Raw genomic sequence first — 18,434 nt, 5'->3', positions numbered from 1 at the left:
AGGGGAGGTCACTCTGTTCAAATTCAGTCACTTAGTTCCCCTCTTGACACTTTTTGCATTTTTAATATGAAATTCTTTTTATTTATTTTTTTATTCACCCTATATTGACACCACTTGTAATTTTAAGAAGAAATCTCTCTACAACTATTAGGTTTAGCAAAATAAATAAATCCATTTTGTGGAAGTAAAATACGTTTTATCTCCGTTAGAACTATTTTTACACGTAAATTGTAGTTTAAAGGATAAATCACTTACTCATCCCTATTGCATACATGTACATCCGAATCAGGTAATTAAAAGTTGAAATTCCTTTTTATGACGCCATTGGTATTTTAAGCAGAATGTCACCCATCAGTTTTGCTAAATTAAGGCTTTGGTTCTTAGACCAAAAACGTTTATGGTAGCGTGAAGTATAGCATACATTTGTATTATCATTTAAGCTAGAACGAAAAACAAACTTACTGTAACTTATGTGTCATACGTACTCGAAGGCCTGCTTTGATAAGTCAAGTTCTGCCAATTGCAAAAGGTCAAAGAATAATTATAAATGTCTCGGCTCAGTATTGCCAAAGAAAATAAGAATGTTCCAAAAATATATGATTTTATTGACGCTTTTCCTTCCCAGCAGGCGGGTTATCTGATCTTCAGAAGTTAAATACTTGTAAACAATTAAAAATAAAAGGGCTATATAAAACCAGGAACGTACGTGTATGAATTCCATACAATACACTGATAAAATCTGTCAAAAATCTGTACCCAAAAATCTTTATACCTAAGAATGTAAATAATTTTGAGGTTAGTCCTTTAAAATTTAAATAATAATAATAATAAAAATTAATAAGAACACGCAAATAACATAGCATACATGTAACTTGATAACCCAAATGAACTCTAACATTTAGTGGCGGCTGATCGTAAATATAGTGGGCGTGACCATGTGTTGATCGCATGAGTCACCAAAAAATAAAATCCCCGATTTGTAAACTAACATAAACAAGATCTTTTAAACAATGTTAAGGGAATTCTAGGTGCACTTAAAAGAATGTGAGTAAAATACTTTGGGAACCCATCATATTACGATGATCTTAATTTATAATTAGATGTAGAAATAAATATAAGAACCAATTTTAGACATTTATAAGCTGTATAACAGTTACAGCAGCTGGGATTTAATCTCATCTGATATTTTTTTTTATCGTACATGTATGTCACAGGTGACAGTTGTAGTTAAACAGGAAAGTACAAGGTATGTTACTTTGCTAACCTTATTATCTACAAATAGATGTTGCATAAAATCATTCTGGGAACGTTAAAACATGTAATTAAAGTACTGTATGGAGTCATTCATAATCACTAAACAGTTCTAAATCAGTGATGTAAATTAATGGACAAATATGGTTTTAATTAATGAACAGTGTTTACATTTGATAATACATTAGTTATTATGCTGCAAGTTACCAGAAAACTTACTTATGATAGATAATAGAACAAGAAAAGACTAGTTTCCAACATTATTTGTCATCAAATGAAAAACGCTGTATTTCTGTGTGTTAATTTTCATAGATGAACAAAAGCCGATTCTATATTGAATTCCGTCCATAGTTGACTTCTATTTTTCATAGTACATCATAGAACCGCATAGTGACGTAAGAAGTGAATGATAATGAGGCCAAATAAAGCTTGACACTAAATATGTTAGTATTCATCCGTGCAGTTCTACAGAAATTAGAAACATTCTCCTGTTGCTATCGCTCCTGTCGAAGTTTCTAATTTCTGTAGAACAGCACGGATGAACACTAACATATACAAAGATGTCCACTTTAACTTAGCTGTAAAAGAGATGCTTCTACATTGTATTTCTCTGGCTGTAAGTGTAAAGACATTGCTTCATCTGAATTATTCATATAGATATCCTACCCAAGAACTATCAATCATTCAATAGAACATTTTAACCATCTAATGCACATACAGTGGTTACATTAAGAAGCATACAAGTCAGTCGTCATTCGTGCCTCAACGTTATCATTGTCAGAGTGGGTTATGTAAAGTATTGGAAGAAGAAGTTCATTATTCAATTGATCATTCTTTCTATCATGATCATGTACACAATATTTGAACTGTTTATTTTTCATTTTTTTGTAATTTATTTTGTTTTAATCAGTGCCCAAACATAATGTTAAGTGAATTGAAGGAGTGTGGTATCCACAAAATAAAAGAGGTTAACAGTTGTATCTATGCATTACATGTCAAATATTTGTCCGTCTATGTAGGTCTTTCTCACATAGTTTCACCTATCATTAAAATTTGTCGATCCCTAAGAGGGATAACCAATTATATTTAGCCATTGAATGATAGACTTCTCAAACACAATAACAGACTTAGTTAAAATATTTCGACATGCCAAAGCTAGATTTTGAAATATGTTTGTTCTGGGTCAGAATCTCGCTTGTAATGGATATATTGTCCATACACAAAATAGCACAATGTCTCATCAGGTAGTACAATAAGTTGGACTAAAAATAGACCATGCACACCAATTAACAAAAGGCAAATGTTCCATCTTCTATCACAAACCTGTCATCTAGCTATGTTAAAAAAGGCGATGTACATTTTGCTGATAACTTTTGGCCAATGGCCCAAAACTTGCTAGCTTTGTGAGGTTTTATCTCTTTTTATTTTTCACATACTGATTAAGACAAGTGATAATCATATGCTATATAGGTCAACTAAGGTCCCATTATGATTTTCATGTAATATATATTGTACATTATTTTTTTAGCTAGAGACAGAATTTACAAGGTCTTCAATTTGAAATGCCAACAGAACATTCAAATACTGTAGATGCTGAGGGGACAGACTATGTTGACTTCGATAAAAAGGATTGTGATGAAGTAAGTGGTTTGTAACATCTTTGATGACTCAACTCTACTTAGTTTGTAGAACTATACTTCATACACATGTCATATTGTCTCCTGATATAGCTGAAAAAAAGAAACCATGTTCATTGTTGGTCATTTTCCATTATGGTTAAATTCTCTTCAATTCTATGTGAAATAATGTCCAAAATTGTATTGTACTGAAGGACACTTAAATACTGAGAGGCTTGACCCATTCTACAAATTCTAATTTGCACACTATGTCTTTTAAATAAATAGTCTTGTAGAACTTTTACTCTTTTATCTTTTTAAATTTGCATATAAAGAATGTCTTAAATTAACAGTTCACTGACAACGCGCCTCCTAGTCATAATCAGAATTGATTGCTAAGCATCTATCATGTAAATGTAGATAAGTTACTGAATGATAACCCTCAATAGTCATTTCTCCTATCATTTGTTTATTCATAAACCCGGCATAATATGGTTTGTCAGTTGCTGTTATGATAATGTTCTTTTGTTTCAGGATGATTTTTCGCAGCAACTTAGACTGAAGAGAGAAGCAGTACGACTTGAAACATATGTTGACTGGCCAAAAGCTTTACCTGTCAAACCAGAAGATTTAGCTAGAGACGGATTTTATTATCTTAAAACTGGCGACAAAGTGAAATGTATTTTCTGCAATCTTGTTTTAAAAAGTTGGGAAGAAGGCGATGTTGTTAGGAATGAACACAAAAAGTTTAATTCGACGTGTCCATTTTTAATAAATAAAAACTGTGGAAATGTTCCCCTGCAAACTGTTCAGCCAGGGACATCTAGTGCCGGAGCTGGTGCTGGAAAGGTTCCAAGGTTTCCAGAATACAGTAAGCCAGCAGCTAGAGAAGGGACGTTTCGTGAAAAACCAGCATCAATGAAACAGTCTGTAGATGAGCTGGTAGAAGCTGGGTTCTTCTATACAGGTGCTCAGTTTTACTTCTAATCTATCAACATCTTTCTTTATAATTAAATAGTATTTACTTTATCAGAGACTGCAAAATGTCTTACAATTGAAGTCACATTATATAGGTAAAGAAGGAAAAGCATTACGTTTTGGAAGTCACAAACCAAAGTCAGAAGTAAATGACTCCTAAACTTCCACTAATGCAAGCTCTGTGCTCTGTCAAGGAAGTACAATTATTGGTATTCTATCTAAGGGATATTACAAAACTAATGGAATTTACATCAATGATGGAAAGAATACACAATTCAAACTTCTTAATTTTAAGTAATGTTACAAAACCAGTTGAATTAGTACTTTGTTTGTTTGTTTGTTCGATTGAGTTTTACGTCACATCGACACAGTATAGGTCATATCGCGACGTTCCAGCTTTACTTGTGGAGGAAGACCTCAGGTTCCCTTCCGTGCATTATTTCAGGCACGAACAGGCACCTGAGTAGAACCACCGAAGTTCCGTAAGCTAGCTGGATAGCTTCCTCACATAAAAGAATCCAAAGTCCCTGTTGGGATCCAAATCCACAGCGGTGAGGGGCAAGTGGTTTGAAGTCAACGACCTTAACCACTCGGCCACGGACGCCCCTGAATTGGTACTTAATATCAGTCATAGATACAATACACTTCTTTCTTTGAGGGAGGTTATAAAGCTTGTCAGATTCATGTCAGTTACAGATATAATATACATTTACTTTAAAAGGACAATCTTATTTATTATATCAGTCATAAAAGGCCTTTCCCAAGTGTCACCAGGGTAAGAATAACAGACCCACTCCCAATGGCAAATATGCTTATTTTTCCCCTTTTTTTCCAAATCTTAAAAAGAAAATCCCAATTTCACTGAAACTCCCAATATCCAAGCTAACAAATTTTCTGACGTTCATTCTGGTATCAAATCCAACAAACAGATGTTTCCTCAAATATATTTATATAAAAATAAGCATATCTGCCGTTGGGGAATCGGTCTGGTAATCTGACTCGTGGTGACACTGGGAAAAGGCATGTTAATACAAAGTATAGTTTTTTTATTGTAATTCGATAATTTTTCAGGGCAAGATGATTGCGTGAGATGTTTTCACTGTGGTATCTTGATAAGGAACTGGGAACCAGAAGATGACCCGTGGACGGAACACAGACAATGGTCACCAAGATGTTCATTTTTAAGGTCACAGTCAGAATCAAAAGAATGGTAAGGACAGAAATCTACAATTACTTACTAAACTTCACTACAAAAGGATGATTGTCTCTTTGTTAAAATTTGAACACCTGTATTCATAAAACTGTTCAATTCAATACCAGACTAAATGATAACAATTTTTTTTATGTACCATCACCTTAGTGCAATAAGAGGTTAATTCCTATGAATGATTAATAAGAGTTAACCTGTTACAGCACTAAGGTGATGGCATATCTATTGAACTGCAAGACTGAATAATTCCTAAGATGAAAATAAATTGATACATATATTAAGTAACACGTTAATACACATGCACCAACAGTCCGAAATAATAGAGCATTTCAGACCTGACCATGATTTGGTTTGCACTGGTTACACGGAGAGAAGCATTTGCTGCCTGTAGCTCAAAGTTAATACTGTGTTGCATTTAATTAAAACAAAGTATGCCTTTGACATGTATATAATTATGAAATTTAAACATTTGTATCTAATCTTTTACAATATTTATTACGCATGTGCATGTAAATAGATGGTTGTTTTATATATTTTTATGAAAGAAAAATTATTAATCTCACATTTAAACCAAAAAAATAAATTTGAAAATTTAATTTATCAGTTGTAAATATTTTTGGAAAAACAAAAGATATATAGTTAATGAATAAGTTAGGTAATTTCTGATCTCATTTTTGTTAGTAAAAAGAACAAAATTGAAACATGTCTTTTTTAAAATCATTTCTGTCAAAAAGTCTAATTGAATCACAATTTCGTTGAAGTGTTTTATAAATAGTCAAATATGTTCCTGCTACAAACATTTTACATGTATGATCCCATAATGTAACAATAACTTTATACACCTATCTAATTTCATTGTCTTTCTTCCTTATGTTTTGAAGATACTGTAACATTTATAACGTATAGGGGAAGTTAAACGTATTGATTTACACACACAGTCTATCTGCTGAATTATTTATCACTCTTTCAGTTTAGCATAATTGTTTGAATAAGATCATATTATCAACCATCATCAAAAAAAAACAGGAAGTGAAACTGAAAGTAGATTTGGCTGAGTGCATTTGCCCGTCAAGTTTGTTTGATTAATTAGCCCAACCTTGAACTTGGAGTAATCGATTTAAAGTTTTAGGGATTTAAATATTATCAAAATATGAAAATTAGTCTATATGTACCAACAGTATAGATAGAGCCTGGTCAGAATGCATGGCTGTGCAGGTTGGCCTGGCTCTATACTGGTAGAAAAGGCTGATCATTTTTGGTTCCAGCAGGTTAAGGATAAATTATACAGCCAATTTCAAGAGAGACTGTAAAAAACACCAAGAAGGGCCTTCGGTGCTACATTGATCACAGAGTACCCATAAATCTTTATTTGAAAATGTTTTTCTTTTTTATCAACAGATTTTAAAGCAGCACGCCTCCAGATACATGTTAAATTTCATGAAAATTTTGATAATGTATTTGAAAGTAAAATATTGTGAGGTGAACAAATAAAGTTATTTACATAATTATTGCAATTCGTACTTACAATCCATGCAATTAACCAAAAAGAGATCAAAATATGCAAAAATGCCCTTACTGCGTTAGCAACGTGGTAGAAATATGGTGATACAATACTTCAAAATCAGTCTTAAATCGCACATAACATGTAAACTTTAACATGAATCTTGATTGTGTTTACCTTTCTTGAAAGATTAGTACATTTTTCATATTGAAATATTTTGGCACATCTGGAGGCGTGCAGCTTTAAATTCACAATTTTTTTTTCGAACAGTCTCATTATTAGTTTGAGTCTATTCTTCATTTCTTATGTATAAGTTTTCATTGCTCAAATACGAGTTGTAAGTAGTAAAGAGCTTCTTTTTCAATTATTTTGAGAAGATAATCGGTTCACAAAATTTGTGTATGTATTTCCAGTTTTGAGATAACTCCTGTAATAAAGCAAGTGCTGAAAATGGGATATGATAAAGAACTAGTGAAAGCTATTGTGCAGCGTCGTAAAAGAGCGGGAGGTACGTTATATACATGTATATTAGAACATGATGGTGCTGGCCAAAGTGGCAATCCAACCTTTCATTTTAAATGACCTTTATGTTTTAGGTTAGATTTCTTTCAAAATTCTGAAAACAACTGTTACTATAAATACTTTCATTCATTATTGATTGGGAATGTAGGGTGTGTTTTATGAATTCACCTTATTTTACTTCAAATGTTACTACATGTGTATAAACAAAAAGAACATTTGAAGGAAAATATAGAGGCATTCTGGAGCCCTTTAAAATTAACAGTGATTTATTTTTCATTCATTATTAAAAATTTCTACAGTATGTACATATGTGTTTGCCCCTTACTACTTTGGGTTCGAATCCCAACAGGGACTTTGGATTCTTTCATGTGTGGAAGCTATCCAGCTAGCTTTCTGAATATAGGTGGTTCTACTCAGGTGCCCGTTTGTGCCTGAATTAATGCACAGAGGAGGACCTGAGGTCTTCCTATACCTGTAAAGTTGGAAAGTTACCATATGACCTAAATTTTGTTGGTGTGACATAAAACTCAAACCCCCACCCCCTTCAATTATGAGAGAAATTATTTTGATTCAGGAGCTGAGATCACAGATGTAAATGAGTTAGTTGATGCTGTAGAGCAACTGAGGATTCAACAAGAGACAGTATCTAGAGTTCATGGTATCACCAAGGAAACCGGGGCAGCTGGCTCTTCACATCCACATACTGAAAGTTTTCCCACTTCTGGTAAATTGAAGAAAACTTCTTCTTTTACAGTCAAATATTTACAAAAGACTGTCTCTGAAGAAAAGCCATATACATATAATTTTCTGATCACCTGTATCATCTGTGAACAATAATACATTCTTTGATTTATATGGGACATCCCATACAGGTTTAGAATAAGCATGCTATATTGTAAGTTGGTTTGGCAATATCATAAATAATAAATGAGGCTTATCCTTTCAAGCTACACAATGTAGTTCAATGTCTAGGTCCTACACTAAATATCTTAAATGGACTTGTCTCACTTTGGATATCAACATCATTTTAAGCAAAAATATCAAAATATGTCTCAACTGATTAGCGAACAGTTCAGACCAGGATCAGATGATGATCTCTGTATTCACTGGTTGTACGAGTATATTTTTAGCCACCAGTAAGCAAAAGGTGAATGAGTGCATAAGCTTTCAGATGTCATGGTCATGATCTATTTTAACCATGTGTTTAACCATACACCACCAGTACTGGTTAGTTCCAGGAAAATTACCTTTTACTTAAGTTCAAAGCATTCATCACAATTTAAAATAAATATTTGTTAAGTGAAGCTGTTTTATTGTCAAGCTGCTTATCCAAGCAGTTTGTGTTTTGGGCCAAACATTTATGGCTCCATTAATGATTCAGGAGCTTAATTCTGCTTGAGCTGCTGCTGCTAGAAAAGCTTGGATGGTAGCTTGTTTATATTACTGCCAGCCAGAAGCGATTCCATAAAATTTACTTGATGAGAGTTTTAGCTCGACTTTTCAAAGAATACTCAATAGGGAGAGCTATTATTCTCTCCCCAGTGTGCAATCTGGTATCTTCAAATATACTGAATGGAATTGGGTGATACTTCATACTCTTTTTTTTAAGTGCATAGTAGGAGATCACTTTTTAAGGCCCATAACTCTAACATGGATTTTGACAGAATTATGGCCCTTTTTGAACTTGGAAATTTTTACATTATCTGGAAAATTCAACATTATTCCCGCTTTTGTTTTACTATCCGGCACAGAGAATTGTTCAGCACAATGTTCTACTGACAACTCATTTTTGCCATGTTGGACAACTTAGTTTATAAATTTACTACTTGTATTTTGATATCTCACTGTTAACCTGTATTTAATTTTTATGCGTACTGACATTTTCAGGTGCTTCTTCGTTAGAAGATGCGTACAATCAGTTGAAGGATCAGAGACTATGTAAGATTTGTATGGATAGAGAACTAGAGATCACGTTCATACCATGCGGACATTTAGTTACTTGTGAACAGTGTGCACAACCATTGAAAAAATGTCCTATTTGCCGAAAACTCATCAAATCTCATGTGAAAACTCGAATGTCGTGAATTCTTTAGTACATACATTCTGTTATTTTGGGACATCTTCCTGGATGGAGTGGGGTAGGATAGTGGGGTTATTTGAGGAGAAGTGTTAAAAATCAATCTGTAACATTAGAATTTATTTTTCTTACTTCATAACAAAGAGAAGTACAAGCCAGGACAACAGTTGTTATAAGGAATGATGATATGATGAAAGCAAAAATGTTGATGTCATTGTATGCTGAAATGTATTTGATAAAAGTTACAACAGCAAAATCATTTCAAGTAGGCTTGAAAATCATTACAATTAGGTAACTCATTTGTGTCACTTTATAAAAAGAATACCGCAAAATCATTATTATTTATGGGGCACTTATTTTTGTGGATTTCGTGTGTAGGTCAATCCACAAATTTAAGATCCAACGAAATTTTATTTGTGTGCGGTAGAATTATTTTGCATAACATTATTTACATTTTACCTTTTAGAAAAATGAACAGTCAACAAATTTAACTTTTAAGGACCCACAAAATGTTGTTTGTGATAAAAAAAACTGAGAAATTTCATGCCAATGAAATTAAGTGAATTTAAGATGTTAACATAAGTAACCTTGGTTTGGTTGGATCACTTAAACTGACTGATTTTTATAGCATGATCATTTATACGGCAAAACAAAATCCAATGCAACTGAGCTGACCACTTGCTCATTTGTTATATATTATAGTTAATATTGTGAGCAAAAGGCTTGCTTAAAATACTTGATGAAGAATAGAGGGTAAACTGTGCATAGAGTGGCAAAGAGAAATTCAAGTTTATAAGTTTTTATGGAGCATATTGGTGTCAGGATGAAGATTTTAGATTTTGTAAAATAAAAAATTTTATTGTTGTAAACTACGCTTACAATCAAAAGAATGTACTCACTTAGAAAAAAGGTCATAAAATATTAGATTTTCAAACAATTTATTTGTTTTGATAAGTTAATTAAGTTTCATGATCTAACTACCAAACATGGAAACAACATTTGTTTGAGTAGACCAGAGACATAGATAACAGAGATAAACAGCTCCTATATACTCCATTGAAATATCACTCATGTCTATCAAAAATTGAGAAATTAGGCATTTTGTAGCAAATAAAACTTACTTAATGTACATTTGATCCTTTAATATTATATACCATTTGAAAGGTAAATCTTTTATCTATTGCTGCATGTTAAAATATTGGTAACTTTCAATGCCTTTCATCTAGAAAAACATAGCAGAACATACCCACTGAGCCAGTTTTTTCGTCAAATGAATAGTTTTGTAACAAAAATTAATAGGTAGTTCTCTTTAAAAACTGATGTATCATTTAATTAAATAGGAACTGTAAATATTTTGACCTGCAGCCATAGACAAATGCATAAGCTTTCAGAAAATGTATTATTTTCCTGATTTTGATATCTGGTTAATAAGTTTTACTTCCTACAAGTTTAAGTTTACCAGGAACGCGTGATATTTTAACTGGTTAGGAAGTTGCCTATCTCTGTTATCTATGTCTCTGAGTAGACCTATAAGCATCTGTACATAGGATGTACCAACTTTAAACTCTTTTAAGTGTGTTCTATTTATAGAAAACTGTTTCTTTTTTCTCCCCGGAGACACCTTTTGTAAGGTACTAGGAAGTTAATAGATTACCTGTGAATTGGTTCACTAACAATATTTTGGCTGCCAATTTACTTAGTGCTTACTATCTCTTGCCCGTAAAGTGTAAATATTCATAAACTAAGGGGTTATCCTTTTTGAAATAATGTACCTTATCAATGACAGAGAGATGGATTTTTCCTTGACCCACCTTTTAACCCCACCCCGACCCACATTACCTCAACCTCAACATTAATGTTTTTATCGTAACAGCCCCTTTTTCAATCCTTATAGCAATCAGTGATGATAAAATTTGTTCTTATATTTGATATTCTTTTATGCAACTTAATGTGACTTTACTCAGGATAACTATAAATGGACTATGATAGCATAACCATAGTTTTATTTCTTCTTTTACATCTTGTATATAATCATAACATGCATGATTGTTATGTGGAATATTTATAGAATCTTGTTCTTAAATGTGCCATTTATGTAAAAGACATTTTTTGGACATATCAGTCATTGTAATAAGCCATTGGTATGTGGCTAATGTCGGACATAAATTCTGAAAAAAGATAAATCTGAAATATATAAATCTGAAAAAGAGAAATCTGAAATAGATAAATTTGAAAGAGAGATATTTTATGTATAAAATGTATATATCAATCTGAAAAAGAGAAATCTGAAATATAAAAATCAGAAATATAGAAATCTTTAACAGATATTTGAAATAAAGAAATCTTAAAAAAAGATAATTGATATACACTGTACATGTGTACATGTATTTCGTCACCTTAGTGCAGTTAATGGGTTAATAGGAGTTAAAACTAAATTTAAAGGAGTAAACCAGTTATTGCACTAAGGTTATTTATTAATCTGAAAAGGAGTAATTTGAAATGTTAAAATCTGAAATAGGAAAATTTAAAAATAAATCTGAAAAAGAGAAATCTGAAATAATAATAATCATAGATGTTCATAAGTGGAATATTATTTGATCTTGCATGTAAAACAAACAAATTGTCTGTTTATTTCATGCTTTTTATTTATTTTCATTCATTCATAATTCATTCATTGTCATATCATGTCATACACTGTTCATGTTATACCTTGATTATGGTTTTATAATGTGAATTTTAGGTTAAACAATTTTAGAAATATCTGTAGATTATGGTATAGTTTAACATGACAATTGTTCATGTATTTGAAGTTATATTATACATTTGATTCATTTAATCATTTTTGTTGTTGTATAATTTAGATGCATTTGTAGCTTATATTCAAATATACTTCTACTGCAGTGAAAATATATTTCATATTTTCACTGTGAACTTAAATAATCAACTTTAAAGCATGTAATAAATGGTTCATTTTATGAATGAACTGTGTGCTTAGGATGACATCACTTCACCATTATGAACATAGATGTAAATTCCTACACTACCATAAGAAAAAAGTATTGGATGAAATTACATTAATTTCCATATAAAATTGAATTATTGAACCATTTAAAATGTTATTGTAGAATATGCAAGAAAAAAATATTTGACATGTTTGCAGCTCATTTAGGAATGTATTTTCCTTAGGTTTTAGCCCATATGTCATGTTATTGATTGCAACACATAACAGACATTATCAAGAATAAGCCGTAATAAGGAGTTTTCAAGTCTAGTGGTGCATATCATCAGCATTTTCAAGTTCTATAGATTTTTGGTCAGAGTAATTTCCCTTTAATTATTTTTATTTTTCAGAAATTTGTCCAGTCTCCATACTACTAATGCAATTTGAGTGAAACTTTACAGGATTGATCAATATGATATTTAATGTGTTTTCTGGCTGACTGTTTTTTTGGCTGAGTTATGGCCCCTGAATAAAAAAATGTTTTGGCCTGTTAATCATATTTGTATCTTTCGCTACACAACATAAAGGGAACAAACTGGTCAATATCATCCCTGAATACAACTGCTTAATTGGCTATCATCCGGTGACACGTGATCACTGATCGCTCTTGTTATCATTATGTTTTCATTGAAAGGAAAATCATGTTCACATTTTTAACAATTCATTATTTGTTTTTTTTTATCACCACTGCATGTTTCTTTTTTTTTAAATGTGGCAATATTGTTAAGTGATATTTTAACTGTTAGTATTGTTTTAACTAGATAAATATTGTATTTTAGTAGATCTTTTAAAATGCATTGTATGTATATATTTTAGATGTTTTTTATAAGTATAAAACTTATTCTGTAGTTACTTACAGTAGAGGACCAATATTCAAACTTCATGACTTTTTTACAGGTCTTCATTAAAGAGAGAAATAACACGAAGATATTTGTTTGTTTGTAGTGAATATAGAATATACATGTACATTTATCTCACTGAGAATTATAGAATATTTTCAAGAGTGCAAATTGTTATTGAAAATATGACAAAATTTATTCTTACAAGAGAGGTCTGTTTATTATTTATTCAAAACAAATAAATTTTCTGACCAGTTGTTCACAAAGAACAGATCAAGATCTGGATCAAAGAATGCAAATTTTATTTTCTTCGCTGTATTAGACATACATTGATCGTTTTAGGTTAAAATAATCAGGTACACTGCAAAAAGTAAAAATTGATTGTTTGCAAAGAAATAAACTTATTTCGTAATAAAATTTAGAAATAATAATACGAAATAAAAACATAATTTGGTCCAAACAGTGATCAAATTTTGGATTAAGAGCAATATTTGGATCAACCTTTAAGCATGCATATCTTGTTAAGAAGTGATGATTTTTCTAGAAAAATTCATGAAATTATGCTTTTACAAGTGAACTTTTATAGAAACATTAAATTTAATAAACCTCTGTGATTAAACAATTGATTATAGAAAAGAAAAGAAATTTTAATCCTGATCTTGGTCCCGATCATTGAAATTTACCCCGTCATTACAAAACCAACATAGTGTGTCTGCGACCAGCAGGATCCGGATCTGGATCCAGACCAGCTGATACATCTACACAGTCTGATCAGAATCCATGCTGTTCGCTTACCAACTCTATTACAAGTAGAGAAACTGATAGTGAATATCATGGATGGAGGTTGCAAACACACTATGCTGGTATTGTCATGGCGCGGATGTTAGTGAACAAAGGGTCTGTTGTTTTCTATAGTATTTGCATCGAACTAGTCGAGACATTACCTATAAAGGCACCATTTATCACAATTATGAACCAAATTTTTTATATTTCATTATGTTGCAAGTAGTGTGATATTATCTATATCTCAATGATATATTTCAATATCTCATCAAAATGTTAATGATAATAATCAGTTGAAAATGATTTAATAATGATAATGTATTTGAATTAGTAATATCATAATATTTGTAATATTATGATTATTATCTACTTTTTGAAAGTTTTTGCTGGAGTGAAATTATACATTTCAAGACCACTTTTGTTCTACTCACCATTATTGTTATGACTAGTCTTGTTCACATAAATAAACAAATTTGTTTAGAAAACAAGCAAAATATTTTCTTTTTTTTCTTTTCTTAATTTAAGGTCCATTATGCCCCAGAAATGCTTTGATTTTTATTTCTCACGAGCTAATTTTTCCCCTAAAAGTTACTCATCAACTAATACCTTACTTCAAGTGATAAGTATTTAACATGCTCTCAAACCTTCATTTAAAAATTTCAAAACCCATGTTTTCCCTGTCTGAAGATTGATATATTTATTTGTTTCTGAGGCACAGTGTGGCTTTAATATACATGTAGCTTGCTTCTGATGTTCTGTCAAAAGTAAGGGTAGCTTAAACTTCAAAATAGGCCTTTTTTCAGTTTTTTGCCTTTTCAGTATAGTGAATTTTTATTTGTTACACTTAATTTGATCACTCAAAGTTGGCTTAAATTAGGTCCTAGCTACTTTGTTGAAATGACTAAATCCAGTGAAGGGCTTCAAAGTTGTGGCTCCTGATAGAGCCAAAATAGGCATATTTGGACTTATAGACTATAAAAAGCAAAAAGTGCAATGGAAAAAAATTGTCATTATACCTTAATATTAATGTATAAGAGTGAGAACTTTTATATATGGGATATTGTATTGCCTGGTGTACATTTGGAAGGTGTATTTAAATCAGGACACTGTGAGCAAAATCGTCCACATCCAAGGGCTCTGTTGATTTTTTTATTGATTCAAGCATATTGTGTTGCCCCAAAAAACATTTATACATATATTTTATTGCCCAAAAAACATTTATACATGTAAAGACAGTTGCAATACAATGGTACAATATATATTTGGCAAAGGGTTGACCCCCAAGTCCTCATGAAGGTATAGGGAAAAACTTTTAAAAAACACTCTAAATGTAGATTGCAGTAAAACCTAGTATTTAGATATTGGTTTGTACAATATTCTAGAGGACATACACCAGGTTAATCAAAACATGAATCTACAGTCAAAACTGGACCAGTCCTGGTGTCATTTAGTTTGCTAACAACATATTTGTGTCATTTTTATAACAGTACATTTATTAGTTACTCAATAAAAATTTAAAATATTTGCTAAATCAGCACCTTGCTTTCACTGAAGGTCATCTTTGCTAAATATAGATTTCTTCTTTCTCTTCTTTAGCCTTCTTTAATTGGCCAAGATCTTAGATATATTATAACCTTTGTGTTGAGTTACATGTAAAGGTCATTAGATTTAAGGTCAAAATGATGAAATTTTGATAATCTGCATCTCTCAATACAAATTAACAATACATATCTTTATGATTTCCATGGTAATGGTAACAATTACACTTTCCATGATAATAATTACACTGGCCATGATAATGATTACACTTTCCATGTTAACAATTACACTTTTCATGGTGATTACACTTGCCATGATAATGATTACAATTACCATGATAAAGATTACACTTACCATGATGATGATTACACTTTACATGGTAATGATTACACTTTCCATGATAATGGTTCCACTTTTCATGATAATGGTTCCACTTTCACTGGTAATGATTCCACTTTCCATGATAGTGATTACACTTACCATGGTAATGGTTACACTTTCACTGGTTATGGTTACACTTTCCATGATAGTGATTACACTTTCCATGGTAATGGTTACACTTTCCATGATAGAGGTTACAATTTCCATGGCAATGATACACTTTCCATGGTAATGGTTCCACTTTCCATGGTAATGATACAGTTTCCATGGTAATGGTTCCACTTTCCATGATAGTAATTACAATTTCTATGGCAATGATTACACTTGCCAAGATAGTGATTACAATTTCCATGTTTATGATTACACTTTCCTTGATAATGGTTCCACTTTCCATAGTAATGATTCCACTTTCCATTGTAATGGTTCCATTTTCCATGGTAATGATACACTTTCCATGGTAATGGTACCACTTTCCATGGTAATGATACAGTTTCCATGGTAATGGTTACACTTTCCATGATAGTAATTACAATTTCCATGGCAATGATTACATTTGCCATGACAGTGATTACAAATGTCCATGGTAATGATACACTTTCCATGATAGTAATTACAATGTCCATGGCAATGATTACACTTGCCATGATAGTGATTACAATTTCCATGGTAATGGTTACTTATCAAATATAAAAAAATATGAAAATTACACATATTTATTTAGTTGTCCTTCTATCATTTATAGATTACTAGTTCCATTGCATTTATAGTGTTATGATAATAAATAATGATAAATAATTTCTGTGTGAAGTCGAGTATTGTCTTCTGGATTCTTAAAGCTTTATATGAAACTTTGAACAAATAATTTATGTTCTTGACAGTTGTTTGAGAATGTGTTATTGATGACGCTTTTTTTTTTAAATAAAATAAACTATAAAAATATGTATTTTTTATCATTTACTGATATAAGAATGTTCACTTGAGACTAAGTTAATTACTTTGTTAAACATCAAAGTTAAAAGTCAACTGGGTGGGGGTCTTGAAATTGTCATGAAGATTTTAGTAACTAAATGCTAATTGTCACCAACAACACCATGCTATGTTGACCAATACCAAAATACCGAATTCATAGATTTGATTTTCATTTCCTCGAAACTGACATTTGAGCCACTTAGTATGTTATTGGTAAAAAAGGTCAATGACACGTACAAGGACGTTGTGGCCCGAAGCCACGCTTTGTTGCATCATTGTTGGAATCAGCTTGCTTGTATGAGTTTACGAGGTCTTTATCCTACATACGCACCGGACCTCAACGATGTTGATAGATAATGCCTTTTATATATGGCAATGCAGTAGGAATTACTGTCTGTCTGTTTTCTTATTTGCATTTTCATCTTGTACCGTGTGTTTAAGGATTAACTCTTCTTTTGGTATTCAAAAGTGCCCCTTTATGTTAAATATGATATGTTTATAAATAAACAAAACCTCTCGTAGCTTTAATAAAATCAAATTGCGTCAGTAACAAATTATAATCATGGTTTTGTGTGTTTCAAATCAACTTTTTAAAATCAATCTATTTTTAGATTTTCGCAAGCTGCAATGTACCAAAAGTAGTGTATGTCTTATCACCGTGCATATCCAGTAACGCAGGAATTTGCAAATAAAGTAAAATAAACTGAATCTATGCAACGCTATTGCCAAAACGATAACACAGTAAGTAAACAAACCAAAATATTTTATTAGCTCGACTATTCGAAGAATATGAGAGCTATTGTAGTCGCCCCGGCGTCGGCGTCGGCGTCGGCGTCAGCGTCCGCGTCGGCGTCTGCGTTGGTTAAAGTTTTTTGTAAAGTCAAATATCTCAATTATTACTTGAGATATTCAATTGAAACTTACAATACTTATTTATAGTAACAAGGTACATCAGATTGACAAGTTTGATAACTCTGCCTACAATATTGACAGAATTATTCCCCTTTTTAACTTAGAAATTTTGGTTAAAGTTTTTTGTTAAGTCAAATATCTCAATTATTGCTTGAGATATTCAATTGACACTTACAATACTTATTTATAGTAACAAGGTACATCAGATAGACAAGTTGGATAACTCTGCCTACAATATTGACAGAATTATGCCCCTTTTTAACTTAGAAATTTTGGTTAAAGTTTTTTGTAAAGTCAAATATCTCAATTATTGCTTGAGATATTCAATTTAAACTTACAATACTTATTTATAGTAACAAGGTACATCAGATTGACAAGTGGGATAACTCTGCCTACAATATTTACAGAATTATGCCCCTTTTTAACTTAGAAATTTTGGTTAAACTTTTTTGTAAAGTCAAATATCTCAATTATTGCTTGAGATATTCAATTTTAACTTACAATACTTATTTAAAGTAACAAGGTACATCAGATTGACAAGTGGGATAACTCTGCCTACAATATTGACAGAATTATGCTCCTTTGGAACTTAGAAATTTTTGTTAAAGTTTTTTTGTAAAGTCAAATATCTCAATTATTGCTTGAGATATTCAATTGCAATTTAAAATACTTTTTTGTTGTAACAATGTACATCAGTGTGCAAAATTGCATAACTCTGCCTGCAATATTTGCAGAATTATTTGCCCCTTTGAAACTTAGTAATTTTGGTTAAAGGTTAAAGGTATTCAAAGATATTTACTTGAAACTTTACACATGCACTTAGGGTCATAATTGGAGGGTCATAATTGTATGTCA

The 18,434-nt window shown here is 31.5% G+C and overlaps 1 protein-coding gene across 2 annotated transcripts; it reads left to right on the top strand.

Annotated features, from left to right (window-relative positions):
* The first annotated feature begins 900 nt into the window (after positions 1-900).
* Positions 901-11,649, top strand: LOC132716953 (baculoviral IAP repeat-containing protein 7-B-like). Of its 2 annotated transcripts, none has more exons than XM_060700297.1 (7): positions 901-1,044; positions 2,780-2,891; positions 3,402-3,834; positions 4,917-5,055; positions 6,970-7,064; positions 7,653-7,802; positions 8,966-11,649. In XM_060700297.1, exons 2-7 carry the CDS (start codon positions 2,814-2,816, stop codon positions 9,160-9,162), a joined length of 1,092 nt encoding a protein of 363 aa, XP_060556280.1. In that variant the 5' UTR covers positions 901-1,044; positions 2,780-2,813; the 3' UTR covers positions 9,163-11,649. The 2 variants fall into 2 exon arrangements, with proteins under 2 accessions (XP_060556280.1, XP_060556279.1); XM_060700296.1 differs by lacking the exon at positions 901-1,044 and adding an exon at positions 1,095-1,246.
* The last annotated feature ends 6,785 nt before the right edge of the window (positions 11,650-18,434 follow it).

The sequence above is a fragment of the Ruditapes philippinarum genome, unplaced genomic scaffold (genome assembly GCF_026571515.1).
Source record: "Ruditapes philippinarum isolate M1 unplaced genomic scaffold, ASM2657151v2 ctg2142_1_1_1_1, whole genome shotgun sequence".
Taxonomy (NCBI): Eukaryota; Metazoa; Mollusca; class Bivalvia; order Venerida; family Veneridae; genus Ruditapes; species Ruditapes philippinarum.
The sequence above is the reverse complement of the archived record's forward strand: the minus strand, read 5'-3'. Positions and strand labels throughout refer to the sequence as shown.

Excerpts from the sequence above, each read along its gene's own strand:
- LOC132716953 (XM_060700297.1), top strand. The coding sequence starts at position 2,814 with ATGCCAACAGAACATTCAAATACTGTAGATGCTGAGGGGACAGACTAT. Across the intron at positions 2,892-3,401 it reads ATAAAAAGGATTGTGATGAA|GATGATTTTTCGCAGCAACT; the intron begins GTAAGTGGTTTG and ends CTTTTGTTTCAG. Across the intron at positions 3,835-4,916 it reads AGCTGGGTTCTTCTATACAG|GGCAAGATGATTGCGTGAGA; the intron begins GTGCTCAGTTTT and ends ATAATTTTTCAG.